This window comes from Cariama cristata, unplaced genomic scaffold (assembly GCF_000690535.1).
Source record: "Cariama cristata isolate BGI_N322 unplaced genomic scaffold, ASM69053v1 scaffold17850, whole genome shotgun sequence".
NCBI classification, from domain to species: domain Eukaryota; kingdom Metazoa; phylum Chordata; class Aves; order Cariamiformes; family Cariamidae; genus Cariama; species Cariama cristata.
In genome coordinates, this window is record NW_009593114.1 from 1 (window position 1) to 14790 (window position 14790).

Consider the following 14790-nt stretch of genomic DNA (forward strand, 5'->3'; position numbering starts at 1 on the left):
CTCTGTGTCACAGCCGCCACTGTCTTACACCCACTCGGGGGGAAATGACTTCTTGCGTGTTCGCTTCTCCTCCCTGTGCTACTTTTCCTTGGGGTTGCGTCAAAACAGAGCGGTTTTCTTTAACCTGTTTTGATACAGCATGCACAGAGGCTCCTCGCTCTGGATGGCCCACTTAGAAGAATTTGGAAGATAAATCTTTTCAGGTTTTTCAGATTCTCTTTAAAACACCGTGAATAGACAGCAGGTCACTGAAGAGGACCTCGAAAAAGCTGCTCGGTATTCGGAAGGGACAAAAGATCCCCGAACTTTTGGTAATAAATGATATTAAAGCAATTTAGTGTTGGTGCTTCAGTGCTGAGGAAATGAGTAATGGGAGAATTGATAGATTTAATGTATTCCTTCATTTTGCATCCTGTTCTAGATTTGTCTGTGTTTCTGGCTGCTCTGATGCACACAACATCCTTTCAGGTATTTTAAAACCTTCTTTACTGTTCTGTGATTTTTGCTGTGGCTGGTGAAGTCTCATTAGTTGAACTCCGTGTTCTGGAAATCCACTGAGAATATATAAATTAATTTTTGGGGACAGATGATTACAAAATTTCTACTACTGCAAAGTCAGAGAAAACCTCTTGTTTCTGAAAACGTAGCATTGAGAGTCTTCTAGATGCTTTCTCGGTAGTATAAAAAGAGGGTTTTTTTCTAAGTCCAAACAGATTGTATACACTGAAAGCCTGACCATAAATCAGATAGGTTTCTTATTAAATTCCTTTAATGCAATAAGTATCTGGAAGAAATATACAAAGTTCTTTGTCATTTCTACATACCTGGTACTCATGGTTTGCGAATTTCTAAGTGGATTTGTGTCTGACATTCAGTGAACAGACACATCAACCTGGAACTGACACCCCACAGCCATCACAAAAGGGACATCATTACCAGAACCACGGTCTGGGGCAATCGCTCTGGTTTTCACTCAGGAAAGCCACTTGGGAAAACTCCTCTTTCCACCTTCTCTGCCCTGCCGGTACTGCTGAAGTAAAAGAGTTGATCCTGGCCTGCAAGGAAGGTGCTGAAGTTGATAAAAGGCAGGTTGGTCCTCGCAGCAGTAGTCCCACAAGTTTTAACTTGGCACTCCGGCACCTCCATCCGTTCTGAGGGAAGCTTTCCTCCCGGAGGATTGTATCACAGGCAGCGACAGACATTCAAGATTTGGGATGCCACGCGAGTCTGTTCTCCCTTGTCCTCTGATAAGGAGTCCCTTATTTAGAAACCGCGAGTCGCAAGACAGCTCTTATCTCCCAGATGAACCTGCCAGGAGCCAGCTCTGACTTTAAAAGACTTCCAGAGACTTCTCTATCTATGCAAACAGTACCAACCTAAATGAACTGGTTTAAAAAAAACCTAATTTATTGCATCTCTGTTGTTTAAAACAGTGGAGGTGTGTATTTAACTTGGTTGTGGTAGACAAACCCAGAAGTCGCTAGCAAAGAAGGACTCTTGAATTTCTGGGGATTTTAATTAGCACGAAGTGTTGCGGCATGCGAGAGCTGATTTAAGGAAATAAGTGGCTGGTCTGTGATCTGTGCTTTCAGCAGAGCGGGCTGTAGTGGGACTACAGCAGCAGACGGCTCGTTAATGATTTAATGTGAGCTCTGTGCTTTGGGGCATGGCACTGGGCACCACAGGGGAACTTGCAGTTTGTTTTTTAAATGTGGGTAAGTCGCCTGCATTGAACCCAAGCGTATTTTGTGGAGCTATGAAAAAGTCTCTGCCCTATTTTTTTCCTCCTGTGGCTACGAGACGTCATTTCTAAAGCTTGTAAGTCAGACCATCTGTGCACTTTTTAGTTAGGAAACACTAGTAATCAAATAATCCTATTAATGGAAAACAAACATCAGACAAAGTCTTTTCAACCTTCAGAGCTTTTATGTGGTCTGTTGTGTTTTCCAAACGCAGTCTGTGCAGAAGATGCTGCCATTGCAGGGACCACCTGGCAGCGGATTCTGTGGATTGGGCGGCAGTTTGCAAGACAAGGCAGCAAAGAGGAATAAAAATAGGAAATCTCGCTGTGATTTTCTTCTGAGCCTCAGGGAACAGAAGTAATCGCTACACAAATGTCAGGGCACAGCTGAATTTCAGTGTGAGTGTCTGAGCGCTCATCTTGGCCCACACTAAATGTGAAGAGGAGGTCGGACGGCAGTGTCGGTGTGCTTTGTGAGCACAGGGAGGCAATGTGTCTCCATCAAACCGGGTGGCTCTCTCCACAGCTGAGACTGCAGGCATCATGAGCAAGGCAGAACACGTTTCTCCCAAAAGCCGTTTTTCCCCTTATTTCAGTCCCAAGTTTAATCCAGTGTAGAAAACTTTCCATAGGCAGTGCTTTGTTAGGCAGTAGAAATCCAACTTGTTTTCTCATTTGGGAATTTGCTGTTTTCTGCTGTGTAGTCTGGAGTGTAGAACTATAGCTGTCTTTACCCCTGCAGGGAATTACAGCCCCAACTTACTTGGGTGAGAGAGTGAGCTGCAGAGAACTTGATGAGACGGAGTTTTGCTGCCTTTTCGGTCATCCCTGCGTGCGAGTGGAAGGCCAGACAGCTGTGTAACATTTCTCCCCCCCTCCCGTATCAGAACTGCAGGTAGCTCCTGTTGTGCTGTGGTTGGGGCTCACCTCCGCGTCCCAAGCAAAGCTGCTGTCGCACACCAAAGCAGAGATTTAAATGGCTGATGTCCCACTCCCGCTCGGCTCTTTCTCAAGGCTCTTGTGATATCTTGTTATCTTCAGTAGTTCCCCAGTTACCAGAATCTTCTGATCCAAACTGAATTTCTGATCTTAAAAAATTGTTTTCCCCGTTATGCAGAAACCCTCAGCTGTCTTTGCTCTGTGCCTTTCCTGCTCGAGAATGGCTGTTTCCTTTTACCTGTGCGGATGCTCACCAATTCTGAGTGCAACAAGCTGAGGGGACAGCCTGAGTGACTTGTTCAAGAGCAGAGTTTAGCACTCATTTTTAAGAGACCGGGCATTGCCAGGGTGGGTTCCTTTCCCCCTTAATTTATCTCGAACTGTTCAAGAGTAAAGTATTTGCTCCATTACACAAAAAGCATCACTTAGCACTCAGGGAGACTCTCGTGTGATCTTTCTGGACAGAAAGCAAGTGGGCACTTGGACAGCCTCAATGTCTCGGGATCAAATAGTGAAGCTGAAATGGCCATCAGCTTTGATGACGAGGACTAGAAGGAACTGTTACTAAAGGTCTCTTCTAGTTTGTGCTTGCCTGCGGAGTTCAGTTCAGTTTTGTTGTGACGTTGGATCCTACACAAAGCCGTCCATCGCAAGTCCTGGATCTGCAGAGACTTGTGAGAGAGATATGTTAAATCTGCATCCTTAAGCTCTGTCTCAGTAAAACAGGGATCTGTGGTGAGGTCCTATCTGGACTATGACTACTTTGAATCACCTAAAAATATTGGCTGTACATCTCCAAAACACCAACTGCCAGGGGAAGGAGTTTTCTAGCCATAGGGAAGGGAGCAGTTTCTTGTTGAAAATGAGATTTTTCAGACCTTCTGGCCAGCCTGTTCAGGGCAGCGGTGATGTTTCCACCTCCGCACCGCCTGGTGCAGGTTCCTGTTCTTCTTCTGCCAGGCGTAGGCCTTGTTCACCACCACTTTGTCACTCTGTACTTCGCCGCTTACAATGAAGACTCCTGCATGAGTGCCTCTCATGATGTTGTGGACGCAGGTAGCATCGATGTCCAGCCACTGCTGGAGCCTGGCGGGGATTTCGGTTCTGAGGAGTGGGCCGTGCTTCAGGACCTCCACCCTGGAGGAGTCCAGGTCAAAGTCCGAGATGGTGGTGGTCGTGTTCTTCCTCAGGATTCGGATTTTCACTGCTGCGGGGGTTGGAAAAAGAGCTGTTAGTTCTGTTTACTTTTCATATCTCAACACACAGCCAACGCAAGGCTTTCTTGCTGTTTCTGTAATGTGATGACACATCCATCTGAGCTCTTCTAATTGCAGTGAACTTGTAAAAGTTCTCATTTGAGGTTAGTTTCCAGTACTGAACACCATTCTCACTCTGCTTTCCTCATGAGAGTGGCGAAGGTGTAGCAGCGCTGCTGCTGCGTGGGCAGAAAGCCTGTAGGAAGCAGGGGCGGAAGCAAGTGGATGCATAAAAGTCCTGGTCTTGTGCAAATTACTTGACTTTTCTCTGAGCTGGGATTTCAGGAGGTGACACGACTGCCAGCTGCCCAGGATTTTAAACATTATTTTTTTTTTTTTTAAGAAGGTTGTGTGCCTGAAATCAGGGCAGTATCTTGAAAACTTCCTGCCAGCTGATTGAGCAGAACCCGTGTTGCCACCTGCTTGGGCTAGGAGAGGGAGAGGTGCATTGCTAGAACAATGGTATTGAAGTTTGAAATAGCTTACATGGAGTTTGCTGAAGGTTTTTGTGAGCACTGATTGAAATGTTGGCCTCCAAGGGAAAACCAGAGTAGTGTTTATATTTAGCAGCCACAGACCAAAACCAAATCAGAGCCTGCAGAAATAAAGCAGGTCTTCACCTTTGGTGCTGCCTGGAGCTGAGCCCTCCTGCTACCTAACAGGTAAGTTGGGACCTGAAAAATCCCTGGGATCTGCTGTAAAAGCTGCGGTTCCTCCAAGTCAGTTTGTTATGGCAAAGCCATTTTCTGTCCATGCCAGTACTTGGCTGCTGGCGGGAACGGCAGCAACTGAGAGGACCAAACAAATTGAGAGGACTTACCAAAATCATTGGCGCAGAGGTTTTCCAGGATTTCCCTGGCAGTGCTGGCCTCCTCAAGCTCACAGTCCTTGCAGCTGGCTCGGGGCACTGCTGCAACAGAAATTGGGTTATAACACCCTTGTCAAGCTTCACTGGAAAAGGCATCATGAAATTTTGAGATCTGCAAGTGATGGCTTGCTGTTTCTGAGTGGTGCTTCCTCCCGAGCGACCTAGTCCCTGGAGAGACATCTCAGCCTGCCAGGGTGGGAAATGTTAAGCTCCCCTTTTTGTGGCTGGGGCAGACGCTGCTTGTTGTGCTTTGTTGAGGCTTGTGTGTGTTGCTGCATGTTAAAGCAGCAGTGAAAATGCTTAATGAAGATCTCCTAGTTTGGATGAAACGGTGAAGCCATTGGTATGGCCAGACTCCATCCAGTGATGCTGAAGTGAGGCGTCTGTTCTCCCCTTAACTGCTCTTGAATCTCCCCCAGTGTTCATCAGTATCTGGGTGCTTAATTTCATCTTTCAGTCTTAAATACTTTTTTCTCGTGTAACTCATGTCTGCAGAGGCTCATGCCCCTTTGTGGTGTTTCCTAATGTTTAAAGAGTAGGCTTGCAGAACATTTCTTTTTGCATGCTTTTTAAACCCTGGACACAGCTGGAAGATCAGAGCTGCAGCTCCTTAGCTCTGCTGGACGCACATCTCCCCGCCTGGAGCCTGCGCACCATGAGCTGTCACGCTGTGCCGGGGCGTTAGGCTTTCACAGCCATTCCTTCCCCCTGCCCCAAACCCTGCCTGCTCTGATGGCACCCAGGGAGCGAGTGAATACAGTAGAGAGGGGAACAAGCTGCATACAACGTCACGCTAATTTTCTAGGCATGGTGGAGTTCCCAGAGAGAACAAACCCAGAATTTATAAATTACTTTTTTAAAATATAGCTATAAACCAGAAATATTAGGGATAGAAACAAGGCATAGGCCTATCCTTTTGAGCTTTCAGTGTTACATATGGGAAAATATATGAGGAAAAAAAAAAACAACTTACTTCTCCTGCTCGAAGAATTTTCATCCGTGGAGACTGCTGCGATGCACAGTTCATGATCTGCAGGAAACTTGTTGCAGTTCAGGATTTCGGGCCAGGGGTAGCCGTAACAAGCCATGACGGGTGCACAGCTTCTCTTGACAGCTTCGCACAGGCTGCGGCAGGGGTAGATGAGCCTGGGGAGGGGATGGGGATTGCAGCACCTCTGGACTCCTGGCAGCAGGCTGAGGGTCAAGCCCTGGCACCACGCTCCTGCCGCACGGGGCTATGTTGCATGCTCTAGCACTAGCAGAGCTGTTTGGGGGTCTTTGATGTCTTTTGAACATTCATGCCCAGGAAGCAAACAACGAATTTCTGAGGACAGGAGGGGTGAGGGATGAGGCTGTTTGATACAGGCTGCTGCCAGAAGCCCTTTGTCCCCCCAGGGATCTTCTCTGTTTTTGCAAAGGCTGTTTACCTTAGGTGCCTAATTAGATACCCAATTTCCTTAGCAGCTCTGTACTTTGGCGGCTGCACCTCAAAACTGAGGATTTCTCTCTGCTTCTGGCACTGTTGGGCTCAGAAACCCCCTACATGTTCGGGGCAAGAGCTGGGGGCAGGGGGCTGCAGGAGAGGTGGGAGGTGAAGCTGGTGGGTGCCAGCAGCTACTGGGGTGTGCGAGGAGGGTGGCCGAGGGAGCCGGCAGCGGTGCCTGGGGTGGGAGAGCAGGAAAATCCAGAGGGAACATAATGGTTCTGCTCCTGCAAGATGAAATGCTCATGTTTCATTTTCAGAGGGAAGGTCCCTGCTGGGTAATCCAATTGCCCCTTGCCGAGAGGGGCAGCACGGCTTTTTGGGGGCTGCGCTGATCAGATCGCACGAGTTTTCTCTCGGGAGGCAAATGCAGTTGCGCTCTCGAGGAGTGTTACTTCCTACAGCTGAAATAACTTGCAAAAACATCTTACCTGTCCAGGCAGATTGGTGCAAAGAGGGAGCAGAGGAAAATCCTAGCATCTGGGTGGCACTCCCTGGCCAGCAAAGGCAGCCAGCTGGAAGACTGCTCGATCACTTCGGGCATGGTCTCATGCTCCAGCAGGTTGGGAATCCTCATCTCGGAGTAGCCGATGTCGTAGCACAAGGCCATGCGGTCTGGAATGGGTGTGCAGCTGGAGGATTTCCTCAGGTAGCTGGCCCGGGCTCCTGGCGAGCCCCAGAGCAGCAGGCGTGCCAGGAGACACAGCAGCCATGGGCCGCCTGACCTCGAGGGGTGCCTGCGGTGGGCCGTGACCATGCTCGGAGCAAGCTGGGAGTGGGCAAACGGGCGACGGACACCGGACTGAGCTGCTCCCGACTGTGGGATGCCTTTTATAGCCTGCGAGCCACCTCTCTGTCAATCTATCCTCATTAAGTGCGGCCCTTTCAGAGCCCTCATGGGGAAGACAATGCTCCAATTTTCATTTGCCAGCGGCCCCGATTGTTTGGATTTTAGCAGGGGTTTGGCTTAGATCAGCAGGTGTGGAAATGAGGGCAGTTGGGGAGGGATGAATGACTTGGCCCATGTGTCTTGGGGCTCTTTCAGCCAAGATTGAATCTCTGTTTGACACCAGTGCTTCAACCCATCCCCTTTCTCTTGCTCCAGGATTAGTCATTATTTCATAAACCCCAATGTTTTCCTCTCTTTTGTTTTTTGTAAAAGCAATCAAGTGTTGCTCAAAGTCAATTAGGAGGCATTTGTTTAGCTGGATCTATTGTTGAGCAGGCAGAGAGATAGGATGGTCTCACAGCCCGAAGTTAACCGTTTCGGAGAGCTGAGGGTAGAGGGGAACTAATTTGCAGCTGTGGAGCCAGGTTGTTTGCAGACGGGATTGACAGCGCTTAGCTGGAAACCCTCTCACCTCGCAACCTGCGTGGCAGAGCGCGCTTTCCGGTTAACAGAATTTTTACTTCATTACGAAATCCCATTACTACCGCTGAAAAGTGGGATTGTCCTTCCTCCGGCACATAATTAAGATTCCAAAAGCCGTCTTTATTGTAGCCCAGTTTGGGGAACTGGAAATACTGGGAGCGTTCCTTGCCAGCGCGCAGGGTTCATTCAGACCTGGTGCCGTGCCATGAGGTTCAAACCAGTCGGTGGAAGCTCCGGCTCTGAAGCATCCTCTGGCACAAGGACCCTGCGCTGCCTGGGGCGGAAATTGTGTCCTCGCAGGGGGTCACGATACAGCCGATACAGCCGGCTGTGTTGTGTTTCTGGGGCTTCCCAGGAACATCTCATTTTCTACAGGGCTAGTTCTGGTCTGTACTTAGCAAGAAACCAATTGCTTATTGACAGTTTGAGCTGATAGGGTTGATTTAAGGTCATGGAAGTAATGAACTTCGCGCCCCCCCCCTTGAGGATTGCTGCTGTGGTTGAGATACGGTGTGTCCTTGGCACATGCTTGCAGGAGCTCCAGGGGGCTGCAATTTGGAGAGCAGGACCTTGGGCCTAGGAGCACTTAAACCTGTCCTGCTTTGGTGGTTTTTCTTTCCCTCTTCAAAAGTCTCAGCAGCTGGTAACAAGGGCCCCGTAGCAGTGACAGACGTCAGCCAGAAGGATCATTTCAACCTGCTGGGCCACAGTGTAACTGGGCTGTGGAACAGGACTTCGCCAGCGCTTTCCAAGTGCGTGCCCAGGGCACCGTGCAGCTAGAAAACTCTTAGCCTCATAGTCATCGGTGGATTTCTCTGCGTTTAAATTTGCTTGGGATCCTGGTACTGCCTGATTGCTGCTGGTGTCGTGCTGCAAATGAAAGCTGGTGATACCAGGATGCTACCTGGGTATGGAGTGTGGCATCTGCCATGCACTGTGTCTTCCCCTTTAATATTGTATTTGAAGACCATTTTTAGTGGGGGATCAAGGGAGCGAGTGGGAATAAGTTTGGAAGTTGTCTCCTTGCTCTTTGAGTTTCATGCTAGAGCGCTGTGCTGGGTTCCCCTAAAAGGCATTTGATTTTGTGCACAGTGCTGTCCTCTCCATGTGAGAGCAAGGAAGCCTGAAACCCTGGCCATCACCTCTGCCCACCGTTAAGGATTTTTGGCCTCCCTTCCTGTAGAGCAGCAGTTCCCAGACTCCGATCCACATGCCAACTTTGAAGTGATAATATGCAGCGATATGCGTGTGTTTGTTTACTCCTTTGTCCATTGTGGTATCTGCAAGAGACTTTAAGGGCTTGACCCCTAAATCCAAACATTTAGGCACTGCTGCTGTAAAAACACCTGCCTCCAGCAGCTCAGGTGTGTGGTGTATGCTCTTTGAGAGCTCTTCTGTTGGAAGGGTAGATGTGTTTGAATGTCCCAAACTGAGGCAGTTTCTAAATTCCTCCGCCACCTCTTTTTGTTGATGGGTGTTTGTTTTTTTTTTCCTTCTGAGGGGCCTGCTATCGATAAGGGGTTCCACTGTAACAGTTCCTCAGTCTCTGTTGCTGCTCTCACTTTCGCTGCAGAAATTCCTGACTTCCTGACAGAGGAGGAGTGCAAGCTCATCGTCCATCTGGCACAGTTGAAGGGGCTGCAGAAGAGCCAGATCCTACCAACGGATGACTATGAGGAAGCCATGGAGATGATAGAAATCAGCCAGGTGGACATTTTCAATCTGCTGGACCACAATCAGGATGGGCAGCTGCAGCTCAAAGAGGTAGAGTGTGGGACAGACCAGGGGAGGTTTGCTGTGGGACCCTCTGGCAGGTCCCCTCCTCACATGGTCTCTTGATTACTCATGTGCTTGGTTAGGACCAGACTCCAGTATACACTGATCAGTATTTGCTTAATTTTATGTCCCAAGACTTGTGCTGGCCTTCAGTGTGGAAGTTTCTGGGGAAATGTGAAGCAGTTGTCATGCTCTTGGGAAGCGACAACAGTCCTTGGCAAGAGATGTGCGTTTTGAATATGCTGGGTAAAACGTTCCGTGTGCCGTGGGTTTCCTCTTGCTGGGTGTCCCGGGGAAGTGAGTTTGTAGGGTAAGCACTGCTTTGTGCAGCCTGTGGGGAGCTGACTGTGCTAATTGACAAGACACCGGCAAAGCCACCCCTATTAATGAGCCTGGAGGGGGATGATGAGCACCTTGTCCACAGCTCTTGAGCACCCTTACCCTGTATGGCAGGCTGCATCAGGGCAGGCACTGGCAGTTCAAGGATGTCCCTCCCCAGGCTCCTGTTTCAAGTGGGGCTGGGGGGGTGTGCTGTCTGGTGGGCAGCAAGCGTTGTGGAGTGTGGGGAACTGCATCAGTGACAACCCAGGGCAAGGCTCCTTTCTCTGGAGGTCAGAGCCTGCTGAGAGCTCTCCAGGATACTGCATCTCTCTGTCCACGTGGAAAGGAAGCATTTCATTCCAAGCCCTTATCTTGGACAAGTAAAAGCATTCATTTTTATCATCAATAGCTTTACTTTCCCTTCAAGAGAAAGAGCTGTGCCCCCTCCACCTCAGAACTGGTTAACTGAGTCCCAGCAGTCATTTGCCATGCCCTAAACTGGAAATAACAGCACTCATAAGCCACACACTGTGTGTGGCTGCCAGATGATTCTCAGTGCAATCTTCTTTCTGCAGAGATGTGCTGATGCCTGGCTGGCCAATGCACTGCAGAAGGGAGCCTGCCAGGCCTCAAGCAGGGAATCTGTAGGGTTTTGTTAGTATAAGAAACCAGTGCCCGGTGTTGATCCATTTATTAATTTCAGGTGTTGACCCACACTCGGCTTGGAAACGGCAGGTGGATGACCCCTGAAAACATCCGGGAGATGTACACTGCAGTCAAGGCTGATCCTGATGGGAATGGTAAGAGCGGCTCCATGGGAATCCCTTCGCGCTCCGCACACTGGATGCCTGGCACAGCCATGTGGGGCAGAGCAAGAACCGTGTCCGTGCCCAAGCCTGTCTCTCCATATGTGTTCTTGAAAGGAAAATAACACTGCTTTAGAGACCTTGGCAGGAAAGTAAAATCAGCGTAAACCTCTCATTGCAGCAGCCCTGCCCCTTCATCACCAGTCTAGTGGCAGAGTAGTTCCACCGGCTGGGCTTGGATCTTGCAGAAGCAGGATCAGAACACAACTCTGCATTCCCTCTCCCCTGTCAGAGGTTCATGTGCTGCTGTAACAGGACCTTCAGGGTGCGCTTCTGCTCCTGTGGTCTGAGAGACTGCTCTGGCTACATAGCTCTTGTTACTTGGGCTGCAGGTTTTAAGGTGCACCCTCCGCTCCCCCCCCTCTGTTTTCAGGGAGACTTCTGCAGCGGGCTGGGAGCACCACATCACTGACAGAGGAGGGCAGAATAAGTGGAGGTGAGGGTGGTCTTGTTGGTCAGCCTTTGTGGCTGACCCCCCCTCTCTGCCGCTGCAAACTCTCTGTATTCCATGAGGCCACTTCTGCCCCTCCTGCCCCCAGTCTCCCAAGGGCTCCTGCTGGTCCGGACATGCACTCTAACCTCTGCTGCTCTAATTAGAGTGGCCTCAATTAAGCAACTCTCCATTTCCTAATCAAATTAAGTGAACGAACAGGCCCTGCATGCTCTCTTCCAGTGACCTGGCGTTGGCGTTGAGAGCTGCCCGGGAGGAGCTGGCTTGGAGTTGAAGCAGTACCCGTGTGAATGCCTAAATATCCGGAGGGTACCCCATGCCCGACTCCTCCCGGCCGGTGGCATTCTTGGCAGGGGTGGGAGCGTATGACTGAGTCCTCAGTGGCTTTTCCACTGTTCCGGACATTAACAAATGAAAGGTCCTGTTAAAGTGCTCTTGGCAGGACCTTGCTTCCACAGAGCTGCTTCCCTCCGTTGTTAGATTGGTACGTGACAGCAAGAGACCAGGTCACAACCTGGATGTGGCACTGCATCATCAAAGACAGCATGGAGTAAGGGGAAGTGGGGACAGGGAGACACTAGAAATAATAATGGTGTGGATAATTTGGTCACGACCACTGGCACCTGAGGAACTGTCCCAGGCTGACCCCGATGGCTGGTCCTTCCTCCTGCCGGAGGGTGCTGTGTGCCTGGGGAGCGGAGCTGGCACCACAGCAGTGCTGGGTTTGCTGCCTGAGCGAGCTCCACTCGCAGCCCACAACGCGTGCTGGCTGCTGGGCAGCAACGCTGCAGCGCTCTGCATGCTCGGGTCCCTGGGACTGATCCTCAGTGCAGGGCTTCCCTTCTTCTCCTGAAAGGGGAAACCACAAATGTGAGGATTTTTCTAAAGTCGACAAAGGCAAAAGTCCATCCCTTGCCAGGTCCAGTTGAGGGCAAACAAGAAATACCTGGTTTAGTAGAAACGACTTTTTACCTCTCACTTTTCTGTTATTTCTACTTACGCAAGATCGTGCTCTGTTGTATTTCTTGCTCATGTTTTTGCAATTACACAAATGCAGAAGAATGTACTGCTTGTTTTGGGTTTGGCTTTTTTAAATTATCATGCAAGATCTTGTAGAAAATGCAGTCTGAGGTGTCCCACTCTGCTCTTAAACATGTCTATTTAAATATCTTAAGTAACAAGCCCCAAGGCATCAGGTGGCGTAGGCTTTTTAGCTGCGGCATTGCATATCTTAGAACTGTAGTGGCTATTTCTCTCTTTAGATGGATTGGTTTGTGTAGTTTAGGAGCTTTTTTAAGTTCGTATTGGTATTTTGCCTGTCTCAGTTCTGACCCTGCACAGCAGCTAATGGTTCACTTTTGCGGGTCGCTGTATGCCCTCTGCTAAAGGCAAGAGCATTGTTGGAGTCTGTAACCCATGGGGTGCAGCCCACGGTGGGCATAGAGGTGGACTCTGAATGGGGTTTGTTTGAGGAACGCAATTTCTGCAGTGCCTTCAGCTGGTGGTTTTGCCGAGTACAGGACGCCAAGAACTGTTACCTGCACCAGAGTCAGCCAGCTTTTCCTCTCTTCCCGTAGGTGTGCTGAGTTTGGAGGAGTTCAAACAATTGAATATCCGTGATTTCCACAAGTACATGGGAAGCCAGAAAGTGAAGATGAGTGACTTGGTGCGCAACAGCCAGCACACCTGGCTGTACCAGGGCGAGGGGGCACACCAGGTCATGAGAGCCATACGGCAAAGGTAAGGGCCAGGCAGCCGCAGGGGCAATTGGGTTTGTGTAGGCACGAGGACCACCTGTGCTGGGAGAGGCAGTGGCAGACTTGCTAATATTCACACTTCCTAATTGCGTGAAAGTATTTGGAGTATAAAGAGCAATGAACACAGACACGAGATGAGGAGAGGAGGTTTTCATTAGAACAAGAATTTGTATTGTCCCGTGGAAAAGGAAAAAGAAAAATCAAACCTTTCAGCGTCTCCATTCACTTTTGGGAACAGCCCTATAAAACCAAGAAGACTTGGCATTATATGAAATAATTCATTCTAATTAGTAAATGAGCTTACTGGGAGAAACTGCCTGTTTCCAATGCTGTCTGGGTGCCAGCAGTTACTGTCATTTGCTTTAGTTACTCATGCATTTCACTGAAATCTGTCTTAGCTGTTCAGAGCTGACTTTTTAACAAGCACAACTTCACCTCAAGTAAGCCCAGTTAGTTTAACCCTCCGAGCATACATATCACAGGGCAGCTCACAGCATACAGGGGAGCATCTTACCTTTCCCTTCATCTCAGATTTGATACTGGGAAGCATTAAAACCAAGCACGCAGGCCAAATCATTTAGCCGTGGTGAGTTTCAGATAATTGGCTGGAGACTCTTGTTCTTGTGGTGCTGGTCCTCGCCCAGAACATGGGTGGGTAAAATCTGTCCCGAGGCTTGAAAACGGCTGTTGGCCACTCCTTTTCTTCAGCACATTCCAGCGGTAGAATGGGGTTGCATATTGCCTTGATTAGAGCAGACTATGGCTGCCACCTTCTCCATGCCAGCTCGCCAGCACACACAGGCATCAGCATACTGCTTGTACACTCTTCAGTTGGCCACTGTTACAAGGGCGTGAAGACAGCGCTGAAGGAGGCTGTTAGTCCTCCCTGGGACCATGCGGTGCCTGGAGGGGCTTTGCCATCCTGCCCGGGTGCTGCGTTCCCCTTGCGCCTGCCCCGAGGGCTTCACAAGTCTGGATTCTCAGAGCTCTGAGTGTTCTTTGGCAGGTCTCAAGACGTACCTGCTTGCCTTGGGGATGATCTCAGATGTAGCAGCGGAAAAATCCCAGAGCAGGAGGGCTCCGGTCTCCTTGATCACTTCCAGTGCCCCTCTGCCCTGGGGGGAGGCTGCTGAAAAGGCAACAGGGAAAGGTGAGTTAGGTGACAAGAATATTCCTAGAGTTAGTCTCTCATTCACTCTCAGCAGAGGCCCTGTGCTTTGCTAACTGTCCCCGAGGTCTGTAGGTGGTGTGCAGGAGTCCAGAGAAGCGATGAGATGGCACATGAAGGCTCCAGGGACACACACAGAAGGGATCTTGCTGAGCCAGCAAAGTCTTCCTGAGAGCAGTCCTGCTGGAGATGCACCTTTTGGTTTTGTTTTTTTTTTTTTATTAACCTTGATGAGGACTTTCCGAGCTGATGCTGATGGTCCAGCAGATCTGCAAGGACCTAGTTATCTCTTGGAATGCTTGCTGCAGCCCATCTGTCTCTCCGGTCTGTTGGGGAAGGGGGTTATCTTTCTCTGGATTTATTCACTGCTTGGGAGTAGTGGCCAACTGCGGTGATGGTGCTTTCCGCTCACCTGCTGTGCTCCCCTCTTCCCCAGGGTAATGCGCCTGACTCGCTTGCCCCCCGAGATTGTGGAGCACAGCGAGCCCCTCCAGGTTGTGCGGTACGACCAAGGAGGACACTACCATGCCCACATGGACAGTGGTCCCGTCTTCCCCGAGACTGCCTGCAGCCACACGAAGCTGGTCGCCAATGAAAGTGCTCCCTTTGAGACTTCCTGCCGGTAAGGTCGGCCTTGGCATAATCTGGAACGCATTAGAGAAGGTGTGGAAAGCCGTTTTGCTTCGCCTCGCCTGGGACTCAGTGCTCAGGTTGTGGACTTGCAAACCAGCTCTGGAGATTGCTGGCATGAAGGGTTTTGAAGGGGGAGGTGGGCGAATCCTGTGAGTCCAC

At 49.8% G+C, this 14790-nt stretch overlaps 2 protein-coding genes across 2 annotated transcripts in view; one reads left to right on the plus strand and one right to left on the minus strand.

Moving 5' to 3' along the window:
- Positions 1-3552: 3552 nt before the first annotated feature.
- On the minus strand, positions 3553-6996 carry LOC104168516 (secreted frizzled-related protein 5-like). Its single transcript, XM_009709133.1, has 4 exons — positions 6719-6996; positions 5778-5950; positions 4757-4843; positions 3553-3887 (listed from the first exon to the last, which is right to left on the minus strand). Exons 1-4 carry the CDS (start codon positions 6895-6897, stop codon positions 3553-3555), a joined length of 774 nt encoding a protein of 257 aa, XP_009707435.1. The 5' UTR covers positions 6898-6996.
- Positions 6997-8901: 1905 nt separating this feature from the next.
- Positions 8902-14790, plus strand: part of P4HTM (prolyl 4-hydroxylase, transmembrane (endoplasmic reticulum)) — a gene marked incomplete at its 3' end in the record, with an annotated part of 6926 nt that continues 1037 nt past the window's right edge. Inside the window, exons 1-5 of the mRNA XM_009709144.1 lie at positions 8902-8935; positions 9233-9423; positions 10460-10556; positions 12651-12813; positions 14435-14620. Of these exons, the coding sequence (XP_009707446.1) occupies positions 8902-8935; positions 9233-9423; positions 10460-10556; positions 12651-12813; positions 14435-14620 (671 nt within the window). The remainder of the gene's footprint in view (positions 8936-9232; positions 9424-10459; positions 10557-12650; positions 12814-14434; positions 14621-14790) is intronic.

Coding starts and splice junctions, on each gene's coding strand:
- LOC104168516 (XM_009709133.1), bottom strand. CDS start 6,897: ATGGCCTTGTGCTACGACATCGGCTACTCCGAGATGAGGATTCCCAAC. Junction 5,951..6,718: donor GCACCAATCTGCCTGGACAG/GTAAGATGTTTT, acceptor TCCCCTCCCCAG/GCTCATCTACCCCTGCCGCA. Junction 4,844..5,777: donor AAATTCTTCGAGCAGGAGAA/GTAAGTTGTTTT, acceptor CTGTTGCAGCAG/TGCCCCGAGCCAGCTGCAAG.